Here is a 22,995-nt window from a genome sequence, read left to right as displayed (position 1 = left end):
CCGGAGGTGCCGGACTAGCAGTGTGGAGGAAGGCAGCGTGATAAGGAGTAGGAAGGCTGTGTGGGAAGGCCTTCCCAAGAGGGGACACAGGATTGAGATTCCAAGGACCAGTTGAAGCCAGTCACAGTGAGTCCTGGGGTAGGAGGGCATCTCGGGGGCACCGCAGGCACGCGGGCCTGCAGGGAGCAGTACCCCAGTCCGAGGGTCAGAGACAAGGACGCTGGGTCTGGACAGGGTGACGAGGGGACCCAGGCCCGAGGCGAGGTGGGAGGGGTGGGACGGTCAGGCCTGCTGCGTGATCCCGGCCTTCCCCAGCAAAGCACATTTTCGGAGACCTTGCTCCGGATCCTAAAGCGTCCGCGGTGGCCGGCCACCAGCGTGGGCGGGCTGCCTCGGCCAGTTCTCAGTTGGATTTTCAGAGGCCAACGCAGTTTTTTAAAGCGAGCATGGGCTTGACTTTCAGCTTAATGTTTAAAAGGGTGGAGGACGTACTTTTGTGTGGCTTGCTCCAACCCCTTTACTCCCAGAGAAGCTGTCACTCTAGGGATCCCTGGGTGGCTCAGCGGTTTACACCGCCTTCAGCCCAGGGTGTGATCCTGAAGACTCGGGATCGAGTCCCACCTCGGGCTCCCTGCATGGAGCCTGCTTCTCCCTCTGCCTCTCTCTCTGTCTCTCATGAATAAATAAATAAAATCTTAAAAAAAAAAAAAAAGAAGCTGTCACTCTTTGATGTGCCTGTGCCACCCACCCAGAAGCCTCCGGCCACATTGAGGGGATCAGGCCCAGGCTCCTCCAGTTGGGGGTCAGGACCCTGCCCAGCTGGGCCTGGAACGCGGGGCCTGAGGGACCTCCTGGGGCAGAGGGCGGGAGCCGGCCTGCTGTGCTGGCACCTGTGGGGTGCGCAGGGCCGCCCATGGACCTGGTGGCCCACCCGCCCTTGCCCTGTGTGAGCAGAGTCCCCGCGGCCGAGGGGGCCGTCCACACCCGCTCCCATCGGAAGCCGCCTTCCTCTCCGCCGGTTCTCAGGGGACTGGGCATAGCCCCGAAACTTGCTTGGGTTTCCCTTTTTTAAAAAAAACCAGATTCTATGTAATGACAGTTCCCTGAGCTGCAGGGAGACCAGTGTTCAACCCAAATCGCGGGGTCGGGCTCGCGCTCTGAGCCACTGGAGGCTTCGGGTGCCAGGCCCGAGCGCGGGAGGTTTGCACGTGGCGTGGGCGCCGCACGGGTGGGGGGGCAGCACTGGGGAGGCCTAAGGCTCCCCGCGGGGCTGAGCCCCGACCAGGCCCGAGCCAGAGCCTTTCGGCTGCGTCAAGCGCGTTTACAAACGCTCGCAGCGAGGTCACCTTTCCCCTAACCTCGCCGCCGCCGTTAGGGCCGAACTACTTGCAAGGAAACGTCTCGTACGTTCACCTGAGTGCCCCCGTCCCTCCACGGACACACAGTCCTGTTTTGGCTCTTGATGCGATGCCCACGGCCCGCAGCTGAGGAAGTGCGGTTAGCTCAGGGGCAGGAGCCGGGGTGGCCCACGCCTCCCCGGCCCCGCAGGACGCTCCGTCCACGCCGCCCTACCCACACGGCCGCTCTAATCTCTGGCTTGTGGCAGGAGGAAGTCCGAGAGGCGGCCTTTCACATGACATCATAAAAGCCTGATTTATCGCCAGCCACCAAACATCTAGAAAATCATAACATCCTTTCAGGAAAATGCAGTGGAAAATAGTCCGCTTGGCTTTGATGGAGCCCTGGGGGGACTCCTAGCGCGGTGCCCTGCACAGCAGCCCCTGGCAGGTGCCCGGTGGCCCTGGGGCGGCCTCACTCACAAAGCCCGCGGGGCCGCCTGCACGGCTGCCACGGGGAGCAGGCTTTAATGTCGCAGAGAAACAAGGCCTTGGTCCCCGCTCCGCCAGCGGCCCTGAAACAACACCGGAGCGTACGTGAAAATGCTCTGGAGACCGGGGCTCCACCCGGATGTGAGGAATTATCGATCACAGAAACGTAAAGGCCATAGCCCCTCCAAGGGCCCGCGGCGGGGCAGGGCCAGGTGCTGGGCCTCCCTGGGGCCCCGGCCGCTTGCTCCCTCTGCCTTCCTGGCACTGCCTGGGGGACACGGCTGCGCCTACGCTGCCTCCCCCAGAGGGTTTCCAGAGGACGGTCCTCCGTGCTGTCATCCCTAATGACTAAGGGGGCCAAGAGAGAGGACGGACAGGACATGCTGCGAACGTCGGGGCTGTTGGGGGGCACATCCTTCCTGCTGTTTCTCCTGCTCCATGGGCTGATAAAAGCACCAGGCAGGGCCTCACCCTCCCCGGTGTGCGGCGTGCGCACTGCACTCTGCAGAGATGCTCAGGGAGGGACGAGGCTGGAGTCCCAGGGGGTTCAGGACTCGGGCTGCATCAGGCCCACGGAAGCTCATGGGCACTGAAAGTGGGCTCGTCTTTGTCGACTGACAGCAGTTCAGAAGGTCCTGGGCCCGAGTGCCAGCCACGGCAGGCGTTGTCAAGATTGGGGCAGGGCTGACGGGTCCACTCGGGGCTGGCACACGTGAAGGCCGGGACTTGGTTCAAGGTCATGCCCACTGTGTCACAGTGATGCCTCAATGGAGTGGTTCGGGGACTTCCATGGATCAGACTCCTGAGCGTCTATGCAGCCCTGTGCAGGGGCCTTGGCGGGTGCTCAGCAGAGGGGAAAGGCCGGCTTGGGGGTGCCCAGGGCCCGAGCCCAGCAGCCCTGCGCACCCCGTCAGCTCCCAGAGTGTGCCTGACGTCCTGGAAAGGCCTCCCCGGGGTTGCGTACGGGAGGACGGGGGGTCGCAGGGCTGAGGCCTAGCTCTGGCCTGCGGGTGAGCTCCTGGCCCCGAGCTCTCCTCATCTGTAAGTGAGGGGAGGGATGGACCCGAAGGACTTGTACAGTTCCTCCTCCGAGGCCCTGCTCGCTGTTGGCCCAGTCGCTGGTGCCCGCACAGCTATGCCCCTGCATCCGTCTGCACGGAGCCGTGGCCCTCGGGTCCTGCTCCAGTGGGGCCTCCGTCTGGCTCAGCCGCAGCCCTGCACTGCGAGTTCATTCCGGGCAGAGCGGGGCAGTGGGGAGGGGCTGGTGACCGAGTGCAGGGTCAGGTGACAGAGGCCTCCCGAGCCTGGCTGCACCTCCGGCCGGCGAGGTTGGGTGCTCACGGCTGGATGGCCCTGCGCGGGGGGCATGGGTGGGAGGCAGGTGGCCCGAGGGCGGAGGAAGGGTTCGGGTACTGAGGGGCTGCACGGGGCTCAGGTCGCCCTGGGCCTTCCCACGGTCCCCGCAGAGGCATCCCCGGACGTCTGGGGAGCTTTCCCTGTCGCCGGCCAGACTGGCTGTTTCCAGCACGTTGCCTCCCCGCCGGAGCACAGAGGCACGGGCGTGCGGGGCCAGTGGTGCTGACAGCGGAGCCGCTTGCCACGGACACAAGTCACAGGGGAGTGGCCTGTCCTGCCGCAGTGTGGCCGGGTCAGCAAGCCTTGCTCGGGGGCTCTCGGCCAGGTTCCCCTTCTGGGGCCAGTGAGCCGCCCCTGCTCCCAGCCCTGGCCGTTCAGGACCCGGGTGCCGGGCGCGTCGGCTGCCGCTCACTGCAGAAGTCGGGGAAGCCCTGGGCCCAGTCACCAGTTTAGGGGTGGGGGCGCGGGGAGCCCTCGGAGCTGGCAGTGGCGACACCTACGTGCGGGCCCCTCGGCCCATCTGCAAGCGGGTGATCGGCCCAGCCCCGTGCAGCTCCAGGAGGAAGTGAGGCTCCGGGGAGAGCCGTGATGCGCCCAGTGTCTGTTCCCGGTAGGGTCTGGATTCGAACCCAGGTCTCTCCGAGCAGCCCTGCAGGGTCACAAGAGGGGGAGGGGACCGCAGCCCTGCAGGACTTGGGGCATGGAACCCTTTCCAGAGTAAACACCCCCGAGCTGGGCCGTGAAGAGTGAGTGGGAGGGAGGACAGCAAAGGGCAAAGGTAAAGACAGCGTAGGTGTCGGAGCAGGGGGCGAAGGGCACAGAGGCGTTAGCATCTCCGGAACTGGCAGTGGGGGCGCCGGGGCTCCGTGCCCCGGGCTGGGCCTGAGCACGAGGCTGGCAGGGCCCCAGCGCAACCCCGGCACCCGCACTCACTACCCCAGCCTCAGTTTCGTTATTTTTAAATGTGTCACATGCTACTGTGAGTAAGGCCGCGGCTGCACCAGGGCCTGGGCTGCCCGATGCCCCGCAGGCCACCGGGTGTGCCATGTGAGGCCCAGGGCTCCAGCAAGAGGCCCTGGGGCCGCAGCTGCCCGTGCCCATCCTGCTCTTCCTCGTCACTGACTTAAGCCTCAGCCTGAAAAGCAGGTGCACCGGGCAGAGGGACTAGGCTGCGAACCCCGGTCCAGCACTTGTGAGATGAGCACCGCGCCCGGAGCTGTGGCCAGGACACGAGGGCAGGTGAGGCTTGGCCCGAGGGCCCACAGCTGTCCCCCGCCCCCTCCCGGGCCCAACTGTCTGCCTGCCCCCTCCGAGCCCCTGCCGACCTCCTTCCCTGCTACACCTGACGCACTGCGCCCCCTGCCCGGCTGCAGGGCTGCACACACATCAGTGGGGGGAGCCCAGGACCCCGCGAGGATGCCGCTGAGGGACAGGGGTCAGGGACACCGACCCGGCACGTGGGCAGAGTGCGGACTGGCCGGCAGGGAGGAGCGGGCCAGGTGCCCCATAGCTCCATGCCCAGGGTGCCCCTCCAGCTGCCAGCCCTGCACACTTACTAGGTGGTTTCCAGCCAGTGTGTGGGCTCATTCTCCCGGGGACCTCAGGTGTAGGTCATCTCCATGTCGCAGATGAGGGAACGGGGAGTCAGGGAGTCGCCTAAAGTCACGGAGTCAGTGGGGATGGAAGGGAAGGAGCCTCGGCCTCCGGCCTGCTTCACCCCACAGCCCTCTGCCTCTGACCACTGGGGCTCCTTCCCCCGATGGCATTAAAAGCCCCCCACAGGCAGACAGCGGTTTGAGGCCCGCTGCAGGGATGCGCGGGTGCAGGTGTGAGCAGCCTGCGGGGCACAGTCTCCCCTCCGGGCGCCCGTCCAGCTCCTGTCTGTGCCCGAATCCTCCCAGCGGCCCTAGTGTAACTGCTCCGTCGTCGGCCCGAGCTCCGAGGGGGCGGGAGGCGCCTCGCCCACCTGCCCCTGTCCTCGGCACGTGGACGGTGCCCGGTGCCCAGGAGGCTCCCGGCGAGGAGCCGCGACAGATGCGGGTGCTCTGGTCCAGCCCCTCCCTCGACGCCCGCCTGTTCCCTCCCCTGCTGCGCCCTAACCATCGCTGGCCCCTCCCGCCCCTAAAATCCTGGTCGACATGGGCGCTTCTGTATTTTGTCCACGTCATTCATTTCCAAATCCTTCGCTGTCAGATTTCCGTCTCACGGCCCTCGGACTACAGGCACTGGATGACGGTCCCCCTTCCCCACGGACCCGCGTCTCCCCCGCTGCAGCGTCCCTCCTCTCCCTGCAGCGATGCCCATGTTGTCAGAGGCTCTTCCTGACGTCCCTTCAGTTAGAAACCGCTATTAGCCGCCAAATAAAATCCAAATTCTCCCACCGACTTCCAGTATCTGACGTGATCGGACCTACTTCTCCAGGTTTACTCCGGGCCTTCCGCGCACGTCACACAGCCCAGCAGGCCCGCGCAGGCTCAGGATGTCCCCACCCCCCGGGGACTGAGCGTGAGCACACCAGGCTCGGTGCCACGAGGCTGGAGGGGGCGGTGAACTCCCGGCGGCCTCGCTCGGCCCGCCCCAGCCGCCCGCCCCAGCCCCCGTGGTGCGGGGTCAGCCCCGGCCCTCCGCAGCCGGCGAGGACATGGCTTCGTGCGGCCGCCTGCGTGGCCCAGTCACTTGGCTCTCCGGCTCTGGGTGTCGGCTCAGGTTGTGGGTTGAGACCCGCGTCGGGCCCTGCTCAGTGCGGGCTCCGCTTCGGAGTCTCCACGCTCCCTCTCATCCTCACTCTTGCTCTCTCGCATAAGCAAATAAGGTATTTACAAAAAGAGACAGAAAGCACTTTGCTAGAAGGCGACAAAGACCTGGTGGGGGTGGGGGGAGCTAAGCAGGGGCCGGGGACCGGGTCTTGATCCCTCTCCTGGGGAGCAGTGGCCAGGGACTCGGGGAACCAGCCTGCCCGATATATGACTTGAAGCTGTCCTCTTGGTGAGGAGATGGCCTGTCTGCCGAATCCTTGCACTTACAGAGCATCCGATTTGCCACGCAAGGCGGGACGCGGAAGACGCAGGGGATCGGGGCGCGGCTCCGAGCCCAGCAGAAGCAGCAGAGCCCTGAAGTCAGGTAGTCCCCACAGCCCTGGGGAGAAATATATCGCCTTGCCTTCGGCGTGCAGGAGCAGGGATTTGGGCTGGGATTTTTTTTTTTTTTTAGGAACAGTCCCCAGTGGGCGGAAGGGTCTGGAAGCGTCCATGTGGCTGAGACTCCAGTTACCCAAGCCGCCACGGTGCCTCCAGCTGCACACAGAAGCCAGTCACGGCGGCTCACTGGCCCGGTTCGTGAGCGGGGACATTGGAGGGGAAAGGGAGGAGAGGTGGGGACCCACTCTTTCGTGGGGCAGACAAGGCCCCGCAGAGAAGAGGGTGTCTGGGCTGAGTCCTGCAGAGTCCCGGACGCCTTCTGCAGCAACGTGGGAAGGGCCAGCCGTTGCTCCTTCTTGGGTGGCCTCTGCTCCATCTGGACCTACATCAGACCTGTCCCCGGGGAGCCAGCTGAGGGGCCCCTGGTCTTCCCCCAAGGCCGGCGGCTCTACACTATTCCCACTGACACAGCTCCACATGCATGTCCTTGGGGTGCAGGGGCTCCATGCAGGGGGCATCTTCCCAGTGCAATGGACGTGGTGTGCCCACTGCCCCGCCGTCTGCCTACAGCGAGCCCAGGATGCTGCCCTGGAGGGCGGACCCCACTCCTTGGTGAGAGGCAGGAAGGCCTGATTTGATGAGGACAGGCCTGTGCTCTAGGATCTGGCCAACGGTGTCCTCTCCTCTCAGGATTTTCCTACTATTGTTCCTTCCAGGTGACGATGTGAGCAGCGTGACTCCGTGGGAAGGGCGGCCACAGGCAGCCCCGTCTCTGACACACCCGCACATTTCGGCCTCCAGGCTCGTGTGAACGCCGCGCTCTCAGAGTTGCACACTTGTCAGGAGCTGCCTACGAGCTGCAGTCGGTAACCAGGAGGCTCCACAGGCCATTTCCACATCACCCCCAGGGCTGCCCCCCAACGTCTGGCTTCATTTGGTAACTAGCAACACAATGTCACTGAATTTACCTGAGAAAAACCTACAAAAAGCATCACTTCCACTGAATCCTTATTCCTCGCTGTTCTAGATGAGAAAGTTTCCAAAGACTGTTAAAAATAGACAGTTACGGGGGATCCCTGGGTGGCACAGCGGTTTGGCGCCCACCTTTGGTCCAGGGCGTGATCCTGGGGTCCCGCGATCGAGTCCCACATCAGGCTCCTGGCATGGAGCCTGCTTCTCCCTCTGCCTGTGTCTCTGCCTCTCTCTCTCTCTCTCTCTATGTCTATCATAAATAAATAAATAAATCTTTAAAAAAAAATAGACCGTTACGTTTTCCTCTCTACAAGGAAGAGCACGGCTCTTGCTTCCGCAACCAGAATGCAAAGCTGTTTTGCATAGAGCGCTGAACCTGCTAGCTTCCTGACCCTCACGTGAATCACCGCTCCCCGATCATGAAACATCGCAACTACCAACAATTTTAAATGAAATCACTCTCGTAAAATAGCTGCATTTTATTGGTCTAAGCGTAAAAATACTGTGGTGGTTGCTGGCTGCTGGCTCTTTGGTATTTGGTATTTCTGCAGGCTGTGGCAGAGAGTTCTTGGTGATAAAGGATCTAAAACCTAAGCCATCTTCTCCCTACGACTCTTCCTTGACTTTATTGCTCTGAATCTGCAGATATAATATAATGGCTGTAAAGCCAACACTATACAGAATCAGAACCAGAGAGGACATGGCCTTTTCTTTTTTAAGGAAAGCTTTTAAAATACACAAATGTCATTAGAATTATTATTTTTTTAAAAGAAGTGTTAACTTAGAATATTGCTACAAAACACCACTCACATGCCAGGTTTCAGATTTTGCTAAAAATCACCTGCCGTACAACGGCTTCGGTGGCACAGTGCATCGGCCCTTTCTGGGCATCAGGGTACTGTTGGAGACCGATGCTGCGATGTGGCTCTCAGCAAATAGATCTGGGTACTAGGAAGACATGAGACTTCCTTGCTGTGGGGTTTGTGCACAGTCTTGCTATGACTCACCTCCACCAGGTATGCATCACTCACCCCTTAACAGATGAGAAAACTCGGTCTCAGGGGTCAATTTGGGAGCTCACACTATCTGATGATTTCTCAATCTCAGTTTAACATATTAGACTCATGTGTTACGTGACAACAAGGTTAAAAAGTTTGTGACGTTGTGTATGTAGCCTCTTGTCGAGCACAAGTAGTAATACATTTTGATTTTCCTAATAATGCATCCGTTAAACTAAGATTCCTAGAGGAAATGGAATCCTCTATTATTGCACCTTGTGACATGAAAGAAGGGTGTTACACAAGGCACGAGGGCAACAGATCCAAGTGTTCTTGCCCTAATTACTCCATCTTGTTCATGTGCAGGCCAAAGGGCGGCTCTTTCCTTTTGCTGCGTTCCAACTCATTCTCAAACAAAAGGCCAGTTATCATAGTGGGTTCTTCCTTCCAAACCATCTCTTCTTTATTCCCGAAGGAAAGCTTATTGTATCCTTCTCTAATAAAGACATTTTTACTGTGCTTCAAAGGCATCTCTTAGATGTTACGGTCCTAAGGCCTCTTTAAGAAAACAGTCCCAACATGTTTTATTTCTTCATGTGGGTGACTGGCTCCTGGTTTCACAGTTCCCCAAATTCATCTTCCAGAGCGCCCTAAAAAGAACACAGTGAACTTCCCGGCACGCCTCCTGGCCAGCGAGTCTGAGCCTCACCTTATGGAAAAAAGGTCTTAGGTAACTACCTAGCGGCCTGGGGTTGTGCGAGCGACCGGCCACCTGTGCGTGGCCTCAGTTCCTACAGCTGGGGAGGGGCAGGGCTGGATGTGATGTTTGGGGCATCTCTGGGATCTACAGCCTCTTCCTTCCCTGGCCTTGTTCTGTGGAGACGGCCGTCCACACGTGCACTTGTAGCACGAAGAGTGGTGAGCCCAGTGGAGACGGAGAGGATTAACTAACGCCTCTTCTGACAGCATTCTTTTTTTTTTTTTAAGATTTATTTATTTATTTGAGAGCAAGAGAGAGAGCAAGAGAGCGAGAGAGAGCACGTCACAACCAGGGGGACCTGCAGAGGTAGAGGGCTCCCTGGGCGGGGAGCGTGACGTGGGGCTCCACCCGGGACCCCGGGATCATGACCTGAGCCTAGGCAGACCTCAACCGACGGCCACCCCAGCGCCCCTTCTGCCCGTGTTCCTAGTGACCAGCTCCCCCGGAGGAACACAACTAGTGACTTTACATTAACTTCCTTACAGGGCAGGAGAGGCTCCCCGAGGTGCCCCCCCGCCCCCCGCCGAGTGTGCCATGGATGGCGCGGTCCTGAGGCACCTTTTTAAGAATACGTGAAGGGCTCCTGGGGGCTCAGTGGGTTTAGCATCTGCCTTTGGCTCAGGTGGTGATCTCCGGGTCCTGGGCTGCAGCCCGCATCCCGCTCCCTGCTCAGGGTGAGGCTGCCTCTCTCTCCTCCTCTGCCCCTCCCCTCCCCTTGCGCTCTCTCTCGAACTGTCTCTCAAATAAATAAATAAATAAAATCTTAAGATTAAAAAAAGAACATGTGAGATATGCCACAGTCCATTCGTAACCAGGCACAACCAGAAAGGCTCCAAGGAGCCTGCCAACTCTTATATCATTTTAATCACCAACTAGGATAAAATACGAGAACAGAGGGGAACCTCTCCCTGCTTAACCCCGTGTCTACTGATTAAATGTTTTATAGAATGATGGCAGTTTTTGGGGATTGGGGAAAAAAACATGAACAAATGAATGAAACAGAGAAATAGCTAGCGACCTTGCCATGCCCCTTTGGGGAGGCAGGGCCAGTCCCACTGCCTGGGACAGAACCAGATCGACCATGAAAACTGGTGAGAGGCCTTCCTGGACCCCTCCTGGGGTGAGAACTAGGTTTGCTGTTCAACAGGTACGTGTTTCCTTTGAGCGCCTTATCTCAATAATTATGGCCACACTGGGTTTCACCACCATCCACAGTGTGCACACTCCCCTTAGATCTAATCAGGCAAAGAGCCACTTTGGGGCTGGCAAACTTGTGCCTGCTGCGGCATGCAGGCAACAGCCCACACGCACCCCCATGGCTGGTTCTCATCAGGTCTTAGCTCACTCCTGTCATGCAGGTTAGCAGCACTCAGTGACGAGTTCCGAATCAGGCTGATCTAAGGGAGCGCCCTGGAGTGAACGGCTAAGGCCTGGTGCCCTCTTCTCAGGGGCTGTCCCATGTTCACATTCTAGGATTTGCACTTCTGATCTTTCCTGGCAAGGGACAGAGAAGGGAAGAAGACATTCTTCTGGAACTAACTCCCTTCCAGGATGCTCCAAGAGCCTTGATTTCTGGGTCTTGTGTCATTGAGGCCTCCTTTAAGTAGAAGGCAGTTGCGCAGCTCTGCGATCTGGGATTAGAACGCACGTGGATCCCTTGCCCCAGATACAGTGAGGCCAGGCTTGCTACCCGTCCCCCATTTCTGACCTCAGGGAAAGTGGATATAGATGTGGGCCTTAGGTAGTGTTAGACAGGTGGGACTGCTGGGGGTTTAACGTTTCTGGGATGCTCTCTCTGGACCTACCTGTTTGTCTTTATTTTATCTTTTTAAAAGATTTTACTTATTTATGGGGGAGCAGAGGGAGAGACTCTCAAGAGGACTCCCCTCTGAGCGTGGAGCCCAACTAGGGGCTCGTCGTACGGCTCCATCTCATAACCCACGAGGTCATGACCTGAGCCCAAACCAAGAGTCAGACGCTTAAGTGACTGAGCCACCCAGGCGCCCCGATCCCGGTTCATCTGTAGATGGAAGTCAGGATCTCTGCCTCCCAGAGCCATAAGGGGGCTAAGTGAGACGACGCATATGAGCACCTGTAGAGCCGGGCCCTTCATGATGACAGAACCATTCTTCCTTCCTGTCCCAAGCAGACAACTGCACATATGCCTTTTCTCCAAGCACACATTGGCCCAGAACCCCAGGAACTTCAACATCACATGCCCAACTGGCTGTCCTCTGCACCGCACATGCTCGGAACCAAAGATTCCTTGTTTTATGGTCTTTTTACTGATAGTGCTACAGAGCTCCAGACACTAACCTGAGCATATTCTTGGCAGAACTGCCAGGTCTGAGGTCGGTAGGAAGTTTCCTAAGAAACTGGTTTTGGTTTGTTTGCCTGCCAGCTCAGACCCTGCTTAAGGTGTCCTGTCTCTGTTCCCTTCGTCTCTCAGGCTTGTTTGCTTTTTACTTCAACCTTCTGGTTCACTTTTGGTCATGCAGATCACCAACCCCCTGGGTCCCTGGCTTTACCACTTCTTTCCACAGGTTGTTCCACACCCAGCAGTCTCCCCGGGGTCCTCATGCTGGTCAGACAGGCTCTCCTTCTCTGACCCTCACGGCATCACCTTGATGCACTCAACCAGTGTCGTTTCTCATCTTTGCTCTTGATGTATTCTCTAATTTGTCTTATTCAGATTGGACTGTAAGCTGCTCTAGGAAAAATATTCAGTTTTTCCATTTTCCATGATCAAAGATGGTGCTGTGCTTAAAAAGGGCCTTCAAAAACGAGTGCCAAAAACACAAATGAATGGGAAGACATCCTGCGTTCATGGGTAGGATGACTTAATATCGTTAAGATGACAACACTAGCCAAAGATATCTATATATTTAATGCAATCCTTATTAAAATCCCAATGGATTTTTTTTTCCAGAAATAGAAATCCACACTAAAATTCACAGACTCTCAAGCGATTGAGAACAGAGAAAAGAATCTTGAAAAAGTTGGAGGTCTCATACTTCTTGGTTTCAAAACTTATTATTAGGCTATGGTAATCAAAGCAGTGTGGTATTGGCATAAAGACAGGTGAACAGACCGAGAGAACAGACTGGAGATACCGGAAATAAACCCTCACATACATGTCAAATGACTTTTGGCAAGAGTACCCAAGGCCATCCAATCGGGCAAAAGGACAATCTTCAACAAATGGTGTCGGGAAAGCTGGACATCCACACGCAAAAGAATGAAGCTGGACTCTTACCTTATGCCGTATACGAAAATCAACTCAAAAATGGATAAATGACCTAAACTTAAGATCTAAAATTATAAAACCACCAGAAGAAAACAGGGGAAAAGTTGCAGACATTGGATCTAGCAATAATTTCTTGAATAGGACAGCAAAGGCACAGGCAATAAAAGTAACAATACATCAATTGGACTACATCAAAATTTAAAAGTTTTATGCATCGAAGGACACAATGACCAGAGTGGAAAGGCAACTTACAGAATAGGAGAAAATATTTGCAAATCATATATCTGATAGGGGGTTAATATCCAGAATATATAAAGATCTCCTACAATTCAACAACAACAAAACAACCCCATTAGAAAAAATAGGCAAAGGACTTGAATAGACATTTCTGCAAAAAAGATATACTAAGAGCCAATAAAAAAATGAAAAGATACTCAACATTGCTAATCAGTATGGAAACTCAAATCAAAAGCATAGTAAGATACCACCTCCCACCCATTAGGATGGCTACCACTTAAAAACAAAACAAAACAGAAAATAACAACTGTTGGTAAGGATGTGAAGAAATTGGAATCCTTGAGCACCGTTGGTGACAATGTAAAATGGTGCAGCTGCTATGGGAACAGAGTAGGGAGGTTCCTCAAAAAATTAAAAATAGAATTAATATATGTGCTGCCAAAGCGAGGACTTAAAGATATAATTAATATAAGATTCATCAATTCTGCTTCTGGGTATCTATCCAAAAGAATTAAAAGCAGAGTCTCCAAGAGATATTTGTACATCCATCTGCATAACAGCATTATTCACAAAACCTAAACAGGTGGAATCAACGCAAGTGTCCACTCACAGATGAATGGATAAACAAAAATGTGGTAGATACATGCAGTGGAATATTATTTGACTTTAAAAATCAAGGAAATTCTGACACTTGCTACATGGATGAACCTCGAGTGAAATAAGCCAGAAACAGAAAGACAAATATTATAAGATTCCACTTGTGTGAGGTACCCAGCGTAGTGGTAAGATTCCCAGAGGCAGAAAGTAGAGTGGTGCCTGCCAGGGGTTCTGGGGTGGGGAGGACGGGGAATTATTATTTAATGGGGGCAGAGTTTCAGTGCTGAGAGAGGAACGAGCTCTGGGGATGGGTGGTGGTGATATGAATGTAGGTAATACCGCTGAACTGTACCTTGGAAAATGGTTAACAGTAAATTTTAGGTTATGTACACAACATTAAAAAAGTACTCCATTAATACTCAACTTAAAAATGACTAAGTCATTACTATACTGAATTTCTAACTCTCCTTTATCTTTTAAAAAGGGTCACACCAAAACTCCTTTAGGTGGTATCTGAGCTTCAATTTTTATGTCATCAGCACTTAGCACAGTGCTAGGTACGTCATGGGAACTCAGGATGCTGGTTTTTAAAAAAGTACAGGGATGAATACATGGATTCTGATCATTCCTTTCTTTAATTTCTCTTTAAAAATTATTTATTGTTAACACATAGTGTTCTGTTGGTTTCAGGTGTACAATATAGTGATTCAACACTTCCATAGATCACCCAGCCTTTCTTAAATTTCTAAAGCTACTCATTGAACTATTTCATGTTCAACTGATATGTATATAGATAAATCTCTCTATATATCTATACATGTATATGTATAACTATATATACACACATATATATGCTGATATACATATATATTTCTTTTTTAGGTGACGAATTTTCCATTTATATAAAATATTTATTTTTAATTATTTTTTTAAGTCGAAAGCCTTTAACATTTTAAATACAAAACTAGGAAGAAGAATATAATGAATGTACACGTGTACATGTTGCTCAGAATCCACAATCTAGAGCTTTGTTTTTGGCTGTGACATAAGTTACTATAATTTGTTCAGAGTCAAGGTCACAGCTTTGTGTCGGGTGCATCCCAACGCCCAGTGTCCTACAAGGAGCCTGAGATGGAGAAGTGGCTGGCTTCAATCACGCAGATGCTAGCCGGGAGGCTCAGGACGCCTGTCTTTGTACCCCCAGGACATGACGACAACCTGCCAGATCCATGACGTGGAATCTCTTTATTTCCAGTTATTTATGCAAGTGACTTATTTGACTAATAAGATTAAGCTTCCAACAAGACTTGGTGGATTTTTCAGATACGGTTAATTAAAATTTCCTTTAAAAGTGACCAAGGCTAGTGGTCTCCGGTCACTGGTATTTGAGTTCTGGAACTGCCCTCACCGCTGTCTCTAAGCGCTCAGTCTTGCTTCTGGAGCCCCGACCATCTGCAGCCTGTGTGAAGACACGTGGGGTCCGATGGCAGCGGGGCCTCGCAGCTGTGCGCTTCGGGAGAGAGCGTTACTACCTCCACCGTCAGTTACTACTTAAGTTGCTAAATTAGACCCAGATTTATCCTTTTCTTTGTCAATGAGGAAGCAATTTATTCATTTTAGAAAAATGTTTTTTGCCCTCCTCATTTCTTTTCCCCTGTTCCATAGGCAGATTTACCACCGCGAATCACAAACCCAGGCGCACACGAGTTTGCGCTGGCAAAGAGTGCTGCAAGGTGAATCAGCACCTACGGCAAGGGAGGCCAACTTAATTATTAGAAAGCATGACTTGATTATTTTCCGATGCCGGTTTGGCTGCTGGCGGTTCACCGTGGCCCTTCCTCCCCATGCCTGGACTGAGCGGCTGCCTGAAGGCCGGGGACATAGAGCACACTGCTGGAGAAGGGACCAGGGCTCCTTCCAGGGCTCCCTCACCAGGAAATCATCTACAGTATGTTCCCAAGGCACAAGGGAAGAGCGAGGTCAGGCCTCCCAGGAGACCACGCTGGAGGCTTTCTCTAGGGGGACCCGGTGCAGGTGTGCGGACGGACATCACAGCGGGACCCTCTGCTCCATGCAGCACCCCATACCCCTGAAGTCAAACTTCCATCCTGCACCAGACCGATCACAGAAAAGAAGCTTGTCCGGCGGCGGGGTGTGCGTACGTGCAAAAACCCGTGATATATTGTAGCCTGTGGTCGTTGCCAAATGGCACTGCAAGAGGCCCGAGTGATTACGACTGCTGAGTTAACTCTCTCGTCCAAGATTTGGTGTCGCAGGCTGACGCTGGGTACGGCATCCCCATCTCCCTCCTGGTGCACACGAGATGGGTTTCGGCCTGCACGGGGCGGCCATCGAGCCCTCCATGTACCCAGGCAGGCCCCAGGGAAGTGGCTCATCTGGTGATGTGGATCAGGGGGACACTTGAGCGGGTTTGCTCTGCCACAGGAGGGGACTCGGGAGCCTGACTCACGGACAGCTGACATCTGACCAGGAGGCCATCAGATTCCTGGTGGGAGAAGGCCAGACCATGCACCCACGAGCACGGTGGTGTCTCTGTCTCGGGGTGGTCTTCGCAGAGAGAGCTGGGAGTGAGGTGTCGGGGGGACAGAGCCAGGACGGAGCCTGTCTGGCATGGGCCTGCAGACAGAGTCCATTAGGCTCCGGCTGGAAGGGGCGCTTACGCGCTGAGCAGGTGCTGCAATGAGAGAGTCTGAGCCCGGAGACGCTGGTCAGGTCTCGATATGACAGCTACACGGCGGATCATAAAAACCAGATGAGCCAGCAGATAACTGCTATATGGCAACTTGTGTCACAATAAAAATGTCAGTTTTCTGTATTATTTTACAACATCGACTTGCTTAGGAATGCTTTCAAGCAGGACACTGATACCCTCCACTGTTAAAAGCAGACCGAGGCGTTTACTACCGGTATTCACATGGCTCTTCACTACCTGGGCTTGTGAAGGAGGCCAGATTTCCTGGCCTGAGTATTCCTTCAGCAGCAGCAACCGCTTGGGCGTTGTAAAAGGTTTCCATCAAAAGTGAGAGTCACGGACAGGCACCGGGGCTCCTCATTCCTGCCTACTCGCTTTCTTCCTCCCCTGAGACTTAAGCAACAACATTCTCTTGACTTTTTTCTTTACTCTTTGAAACGATTCCTATAACAAAGAACTCAAGTGAAAAACCTACATTATAAGTAAAACTCTCCCTCCCAACCTTTATTAAAGTCTGAGATGAGCTCTGTGGACGGCGTCATGCTGGCCTGGGCCTGGACCCTGGGCTCCTTTCTTCAGTTGCGCCTTGCACAGGGCTGGGGCCCTGCACCTCCCGAGTGTTCTCAGAGAATAATTCAAGGCTGGGAGTGTGAAGAGTGTGTTTGCAAATAGATACCCAAATGATGATAGAGAAAACGTGGCCCTGAACTCTCAACCAAAAGACATTACTTTGAGGGCTATCTTCTCTTCAGTTGGGGTGGTCCCTCATGAACGGGCTTGGCTGCGATTCTTCATAGTGAAGAGGCACCTGATGCTGCTACCTCTCTGTGGGGACTTAGGGGAAAAATATCAATTACTAGCCAGCAGTTGCTTCTCTAATAAGCACACTTCAACTTGTTCACCGGTTGAAAGCTGAAGTCACAATTTGTGAAATTTCGTTTCATTTACAGTTTGCCCGCTTGGACTGAAGAACATTCAGTACAGTTCGCTGCCTGCTGGCCAGGACACCCAGGGCTCCCTGGCAAAGCCCGAGGGTCTAACCACCTCGTGAGAAGGGGGGAATCTGTCACAGGCACCATGCGGCAAGTGGAAGACTTGCTTTTCCATTAAAAAAAAAAATCTTTATTTAAATTCAACATTAACATGTGCTGTATTAGCAGTCTCAGGGGTAGAACTTAGTGACTCATCAGTTGCATACGACCCCCAGTGCTCATCACAGCACGCGGCCTCCTTCATGCCCATCACCCAGGTACCCCATCCCTCCACTCATCTCCCCTCCAGTGACCCTCAGGTTGCTTCCTAGAGTCCTAGAGTCTCTTACTGTTTGTCCATTTTCATCTTACTTTATTTTTCCTTCCCTTCCCCTATATTCATCTGTTTTGTTTCTTAAAGCCCACATACGAATGAAATCATATGGTATTTGTCTTTCTCTGACTTAATTCACTTACTCTTATGCAATGCTTCATGTACTTTCTGATATACGCAATCATATCAAGTCCATGAAGAAAAAAGTAATTTCTGGGGCTAATTTTTTTAAAGAAAAAAGAGATTGATAAGTTTTTTAAAGCATAAAAGAGCAAGATTAAAAAATCTAGCAGTATGTTCATAGTCCTTCATCTCAAAACCATAGAACCTAGAACACTAAGAGCACCTGTGAGATTACTTAGTGCAGTTCTCCTCTCATACAACAGTGGCTGAGGCCCCAGCCCCAGGGAAGTCAATGTCTTGACCAAAGTCACCCTGGCAGCATGGTGGTGTTACCCCAGCCATCCCTGTTGTTGAGAATGTCCAAGGAATGAGGAAGGTGAGGTGCAATGAGAGTTTGCTTAGAGATGACAACGTTGGCTGGGAGTGGGGAAGGCCTGAGAGTTGTCCTCTAATGTCTCAAAGACTCACATGGGTGAGGGATTGGAACTGTTTGGGGTAGATAAATATGGAAGTCATGTGGAGACAGGTTTTAGTTTAACAGGGAAAACATAGCTTTAATGGAAAAAAAAAACCACAACAGCTTTCTGACAGTAGAATGGGCCTCCTGCGTGCTAGTGACCAACTCTTCATCACTGAGCAGAACAGACCCTCGTTGGCTTCTGTGCGGCTATGTGAGGATTTGTGCATGAGGTGGGAGGCTAGAAAATCCCACTGCTGGGTTGGGTAGGAACCTGGGAGACAGCATGCTGGGAGTAACTTTGGGGCTGGCTTTTTTTTTTTTTTACAACTTTATTGTCACATATTTACATATCATATAATTCACCCATTTCAATTGTACAATTTACTGATCTTTGGTTACTTGAATAAATTAAGCAGCCATTACCATACAGCATTCTTAGAACACCGTCACCCTAATAAGAAGATTTCACAGGGACACAGTTGTCTTCCCTTGGGCCAAGGCTATCTAGTGGGGGCCACCTCATCCACACCAAATCCTGATGGTGTGTATCACAATCCGAGCATCTGGCTGTGGGTGGATCAGATGTCGCATCAAAGAACAAGGGCAGGAAGGAAGGGCTGGATGGAGAGGAGATTAGCGGCTAGGTGAGAGCCCTGGGGAGGTCAATGTCAGCCCACAGGTGAACCAAAGGGCTAGTGTTGTGAGGTGGCGCGAAGATAAGAGCATGCTCCTTTTCCACTAGTTCTCCTCAGCCCCTATAAGATCCTGGTTATAATAAATCTGTTTCAAGTAGTGGACGCTTTTACTCTGATAGCTTTCCATAGCAAACTTTAGAGGGCCTTTAAGAATAATCACTTGAAGAAGACTATTACTCAGGAAACTGAAGCTAGCTGCTAGCAAAACAGATGATCATCACTGTAATGTCTATTTTTTAAAACAGCAACATCTATTTTCAATCCACTTTATTTCCCTAACAAGTTAACGTATGTTCACCAGAAAAAGGAAGTCCTCTTTAAACTCAGGCTCCCTGCGGTGCAAGCCCAAAAGAAGTATCAATGGCTTGGACACACACTCTGTGAGAGCAGAGCGTGCTTGGCTCCATGCCCTAAGCGTGTGTCACGCTGCTCCTCCATCCCAAAGGACCTGCTTGTGTTCCTACAGCAGGTACTTAAGTAGCACCTTGAAGAAAATAACATGCATGCTGTTTTATGTACATGCTCCTACTTCCTTGCTTAAGCGTGCTTGGAAAGCCACTGATAATCATATCTGGAGCAATCATGAGAAGGGCAAGGTAAAGCCACCAATCCATGTGCCAATTAAAACTCAAGGGGCCTTATTCAAGGGGATTGGGATAATTTTTATTTTAAGGTAAAGTCTAGGATATTCAGCTTCAGGAGTTTTGAAAATCTTGAGAGTTAATTCTTCATATAAAACTCTGAAGAGTGGGACTCATAATATCTTTAAGCTTACAGCACCCAACATCTAAAAAGAAAAAAAAAAAAACAACACCAACTATCCAGAAAAAACTAAGAAAGCCATTTCAGCTCTTGGAAACTTTGAAAATACTGCACACATAGCATGTATTTGTCTGGAAAGGCTGATGAGGAAAAGAATGTAAGGGGTCACAGTGGTACTTAAGCAGAAGAAAATGAAGATGAATGTTAATGAATGAAAACTAGGTAGGAATTACATTTTTTGTTAGAGTTATCAGGCACAGTGTGATCAAACCTGTAAGTTGTGGGACGTACTCTGTTCGGCTCGCTTCTTCGATCAGATGGCTAAGAGCCACATCTCTAACAAGGCTGGTGATGGATTCCTTTTATTCTGATTATTAGCAGCCTCGTACCTGAATACAACCTACCTAATTGGTTTGTGAGATATAAGCAATGGGGCATTACAGAAGATAATGGCAAATCTAAAATCCAAATCCCACTATAAAACCTTTTAAAAATAGACATGACCACAAAAGAGAGGTGCAAAAGATATTCATGCACAGCACCTGGAATCTTTCAGAGAGCTGCCTGGAAGACAAGTATATTAGGAACTCTCATTCTTTCCAGCACAGTTCCATGGATTTGCAAATAAATCAGTGCTGGCCACACCATATGGCCTCCATTTTCTCCCATCTTGACCTTGAGATATGGCCTGAGGAGACCGCAAGTCCCAGCAAGCAGTTTTCAATCTATATCTGAGCAGCACCACATAAAAGATGAAAGCAATTACAACAAGCACCATTTGCAGCAAATACCACGATGCAGTCCTCTCAGCTTCTGGAAAATTGCTAGGGAGCCCTGTAACTGGCCCAGCATTTGGGCACAGGCCTCACCGACATCTTTTTCAAATTATAAATCCATTTGGGCTAAATTCTCATGGGTTGCGCCTTAGATCCCTGAGTGGATTGCACAGCAGGTGCTATTAGAACCCAGTCGTAATCAGTGAGTGATGGTCCAGGAACCTGGGAAGGTTCTAATAATAAGCAAGGACTATCATCAGGATACTTAAACACTTAACCAGTTATGCATCTTCAAAGCACTTTACAAACATTAATTAATTAATATACACTATCCACCCCTGTGATGTAGTTAAGTATTATTATCTCCGTTTGACATATAAGGAAACAGACAGGTTAAGTGGCTTGCTCCAGGCCACACAACGAGCCCCGAGTGGGGCTGGGAACGCAAATTAGAAGCACCTGATGCAGACTCGCACCCAGGTGTGCAGGTGGCGTGGTCAGCTGGCCCGCCTGAGCCCTTGCTGCCCGGGGCCCAGGAGCGCCTCCGCTGGGGCGGCGTGGAGGAGGCAGCGGCTGCTGATGGCCTGCCAGGGGACGCTGGCCTGCGGGCTGTCCGCTGGGCCCCGGCCTACGGCACCAGCTGGGGCCCCGCCTGAGCCCTTCCGACCCAGATTAGAGCTGGAGGGAGAGCCAGCGGGTGAGAGCCACGGCCTGGCTCTGCCCGGGGGTGGGGGGGTCCCCTCACCTGGGGAGGTATGCACCGGGCTCAGGCTGCAGGGGGGGTGCTGGGGTCCCCTCACCTGCGGAGGGGCGTGGTGGGCTTAGGCTGCGGGGGGCGGGAACTGGGGTCCCCGGGAGGGGCACCTGCCGTCCAGGGGGCAGCGAAGGCGGGGCAGCTCACCGAGGACCGAGGTGCTAGGGCAGGAGGAGTGGGGGTGAGGGGCGGGCGGGGGGGGGCGCGGGGGTCCTGATGGAGGGGGTGGGGAGGGGGGCGCGCCGGCACCTGTCACCCAGACCGCAGCCCCCCCACCGCGGGCACACATCTGGCTTCCCAGGGACCCGGCATCGCAGTTCCCACCAGGGTGGGGGGCACTGGGGGTGCAGCCGGGGGGAGGCACCAGCACTTGTCCTTAGGAGTGTCGTGCTTTCTGTCCACATTTCCAGCTACATTTATAAAAGTCCTAAAACCCTTACTCTTTCTCTTTCCATAAATGAAAGGTCAGATAACCTCGTGGTTTTCCTTTCACAGAAAACGCCACATGAGCTAGCTTGGTGCCCCCCAGCCCCGGGAGGAGAGGGCCGCCCAGCCGTCGGGGCTTCCGCCTGCTGAAGCAGGGAGCCATTTTGCCCACTTGACATAAGCACAGAGCAGAGTCATAAAACAATAAAAGTAGCAAAGATGACAAGGTCCTAACAGCGACAGGCATGAAGAAATGAGGAGAAAACTCCACAAACCAGGTTCCAACACGCCTAATACCAGCTACAGGAAAGGCACAAAGACATATTCTTTTTTGGGATTAATAGAAGGGTCTTTTTTTTTTTTTCTTTTAAGTGGCAATTTCCAAAACAAAAACTGTAAAGAAAAACCCATCAAGCTCCGGAGCCATAGGTCTGGAGATGATCACTAGTTAGCAGTCCGCCCCACGTCCACAGACACACGACGGTCACCTAACTGGGGCTTGTGTCGTGAAGGGACTCGGTTTGAAGAGCAAATCTAAAATCCAAATCCCACTATAAAATCACCTCGGTGATGGGTCTGCACGGTTTGGGCACCTGGGCTTTTCTGCGGTAGGATCCGCATCAGGCCTCCTGTCCTCAGTCCCCCGACCCGCCGTTACCACCCACCAGGAGCTGGGACACACGGTCCCCTCCTCTTGTCTCCCACCTGCCGATGTCCCCTCTGGGCCCAAGTTTACATGATGACCTACGGGTCATGGTCCTGAGACAAGTGGATACAGAAAGAGATCAGAGGACAAAGGGGGGAGGACTCTGTTGTGTGTCCCCTTTGTCCTTGCGACCTGACCCCATCCTGGCAATGGGAACGCGGCACCCTCTAGACAGGAGGTCGATCCCTACCGACCCGTAACCCAGAGAAACGTCTGGAAGCCCCGGATCTGGCACTCAGGTAGGAACCCTCGAGAAAGGGGTGCTCTCTCTCTCCAGGTGGGGCTGGTTCAGCGAGCTGGGAAACAGGCTGCTGATCACCCCCCACAGTGCCGGAGCCACCGCGGCGTCACGCCAAGCAAGAGATCCGGAGGGAGTGGGAAGGGGGGCGTGCCGGCACCTGTCACCCAGGCCGCAGCCCCCCCACTGTCTCCTCCTCACAACCAGACAAGCTCTGATCTGTACAACCTGCTCCCACGGAGTGTCCCCGCTGCCACCAGGCTCCCCCAAATACTAATGTGACCTTCTGCACCTGCTCACCCTATTGTGATACAAACTCGGTGATTCACAAAAGCAGTGGGTTCTCCCTGGGAAGAGTCCTGTCCTGGTGGATGAGGGCCCAGAGTGCTCATCCTGCCTCCGCCACCTGCCGCCACCTCACCTCGCCTGTCAGCCCGCTTCCTCCTCTCTGATTAGATTCTAGTAACTTCCTCACTAACAGATCTGCAGAGATTGAATGAGAGGAAACACAGGAAAGAACGTAAGAAAGGGCCGCCCGGGGGCTCAGGCGGAGCATCTGCCCTCGGCCCAGGGTGTGACCCCTGGGTCCCGGGATCAAGTCTTGCAGTTGGGCTCCCTGCGTGGGGCCTGCTTCTCCCTCTGCCTGGGTCTTCAATTCTCTCTCTCTCTGGGTCTCTCATGAATAAATAAATAAAATCTTTTAAAAAAAAAAAACAGAAAAAGAAATCTTTACCAGGGATACTGGGAAATGGTGGGAATCGGGGGTGTGGAAATCATGCAGGCGGAACATGCTGGAGTAGAGCTGAGGTGTTAGCTCAGAAAATGTGGCCCCTCTTTCCTCCGTGAGCCCAGCCCACCACGGGAGCCCTCCAAGAGCACCCCCAGTTTCCTCTTGCTCTGACCC

The 22,995-nt window shown here is 53.2% G+C and overlaps 2 protein-coding genes across 3 annotated transcripts in view; one reads left to right on the top strand and one right to left on the bottom strand.

Annotated features, from left to right (window-relative positions):
• The window catches only part of GMDS (GDP-mannose 4,6-dehydratase), a 583,021-nt gene that overhangs the window by 10,398 nt on the left and 549,628 nt on the right, over positions 1-22,995 (bottom strand). The gene's annotated exons all lie outside the window — the stretch shown is intronic.
• On the top strand, positions 3,634-7,507 carry LOC129507504 (uncharacterized). 2 transcript variants are annotated; one of them, XM_055321892.1, is made up of 5 exons: positions 3,634-4,424; positions 6,211-6,305; positions 6,396-6,516; positions 6,821-6,934; positions 7,039-7,507. In XM_055321892.1, exons 1-5 carry the CDS (start codon positions 4,383-4,385, stop codon positions 7,048-7,050), a joined length of 384 nt encoding a protein of 127 aa, XP_055177867.1. In that variant the 5' UTR covers positions 3,634-4,382; the 3' UTR covers positions 7,051-7,507. The 2 variants fall into 2 exon arrangements, with proteins under 2 accessions (XP_055177867.1, XP_055177866.1); XM_055321891.1 differs by lacking the exon at positions 3,634-4,424 and adding an exon at positions 5,834-5,997 and having other exon boundaries at positions 6,179-6,934; positions 7,013-7,054.

Source organism: Nyctereutes procyonoides, unplaced genomic scaffold, assembly GCF_905146905.1.
Source record: "Nyctereutes procyonoides isolate TBG_1078 unplaced genomic scaffold, NYPRO_anot_genome, whole genome shotgun sequence".
NCBI classification, from domain to species: Eukaryota; Metazoa; Chordata; class Mammalia; order Carnivora; family Canidae; genus Nyctereutes; species Nyctereutes procyonoides.
This window is presented reverse-complemented; position numbering and strand designations above follow the sequence as displayed.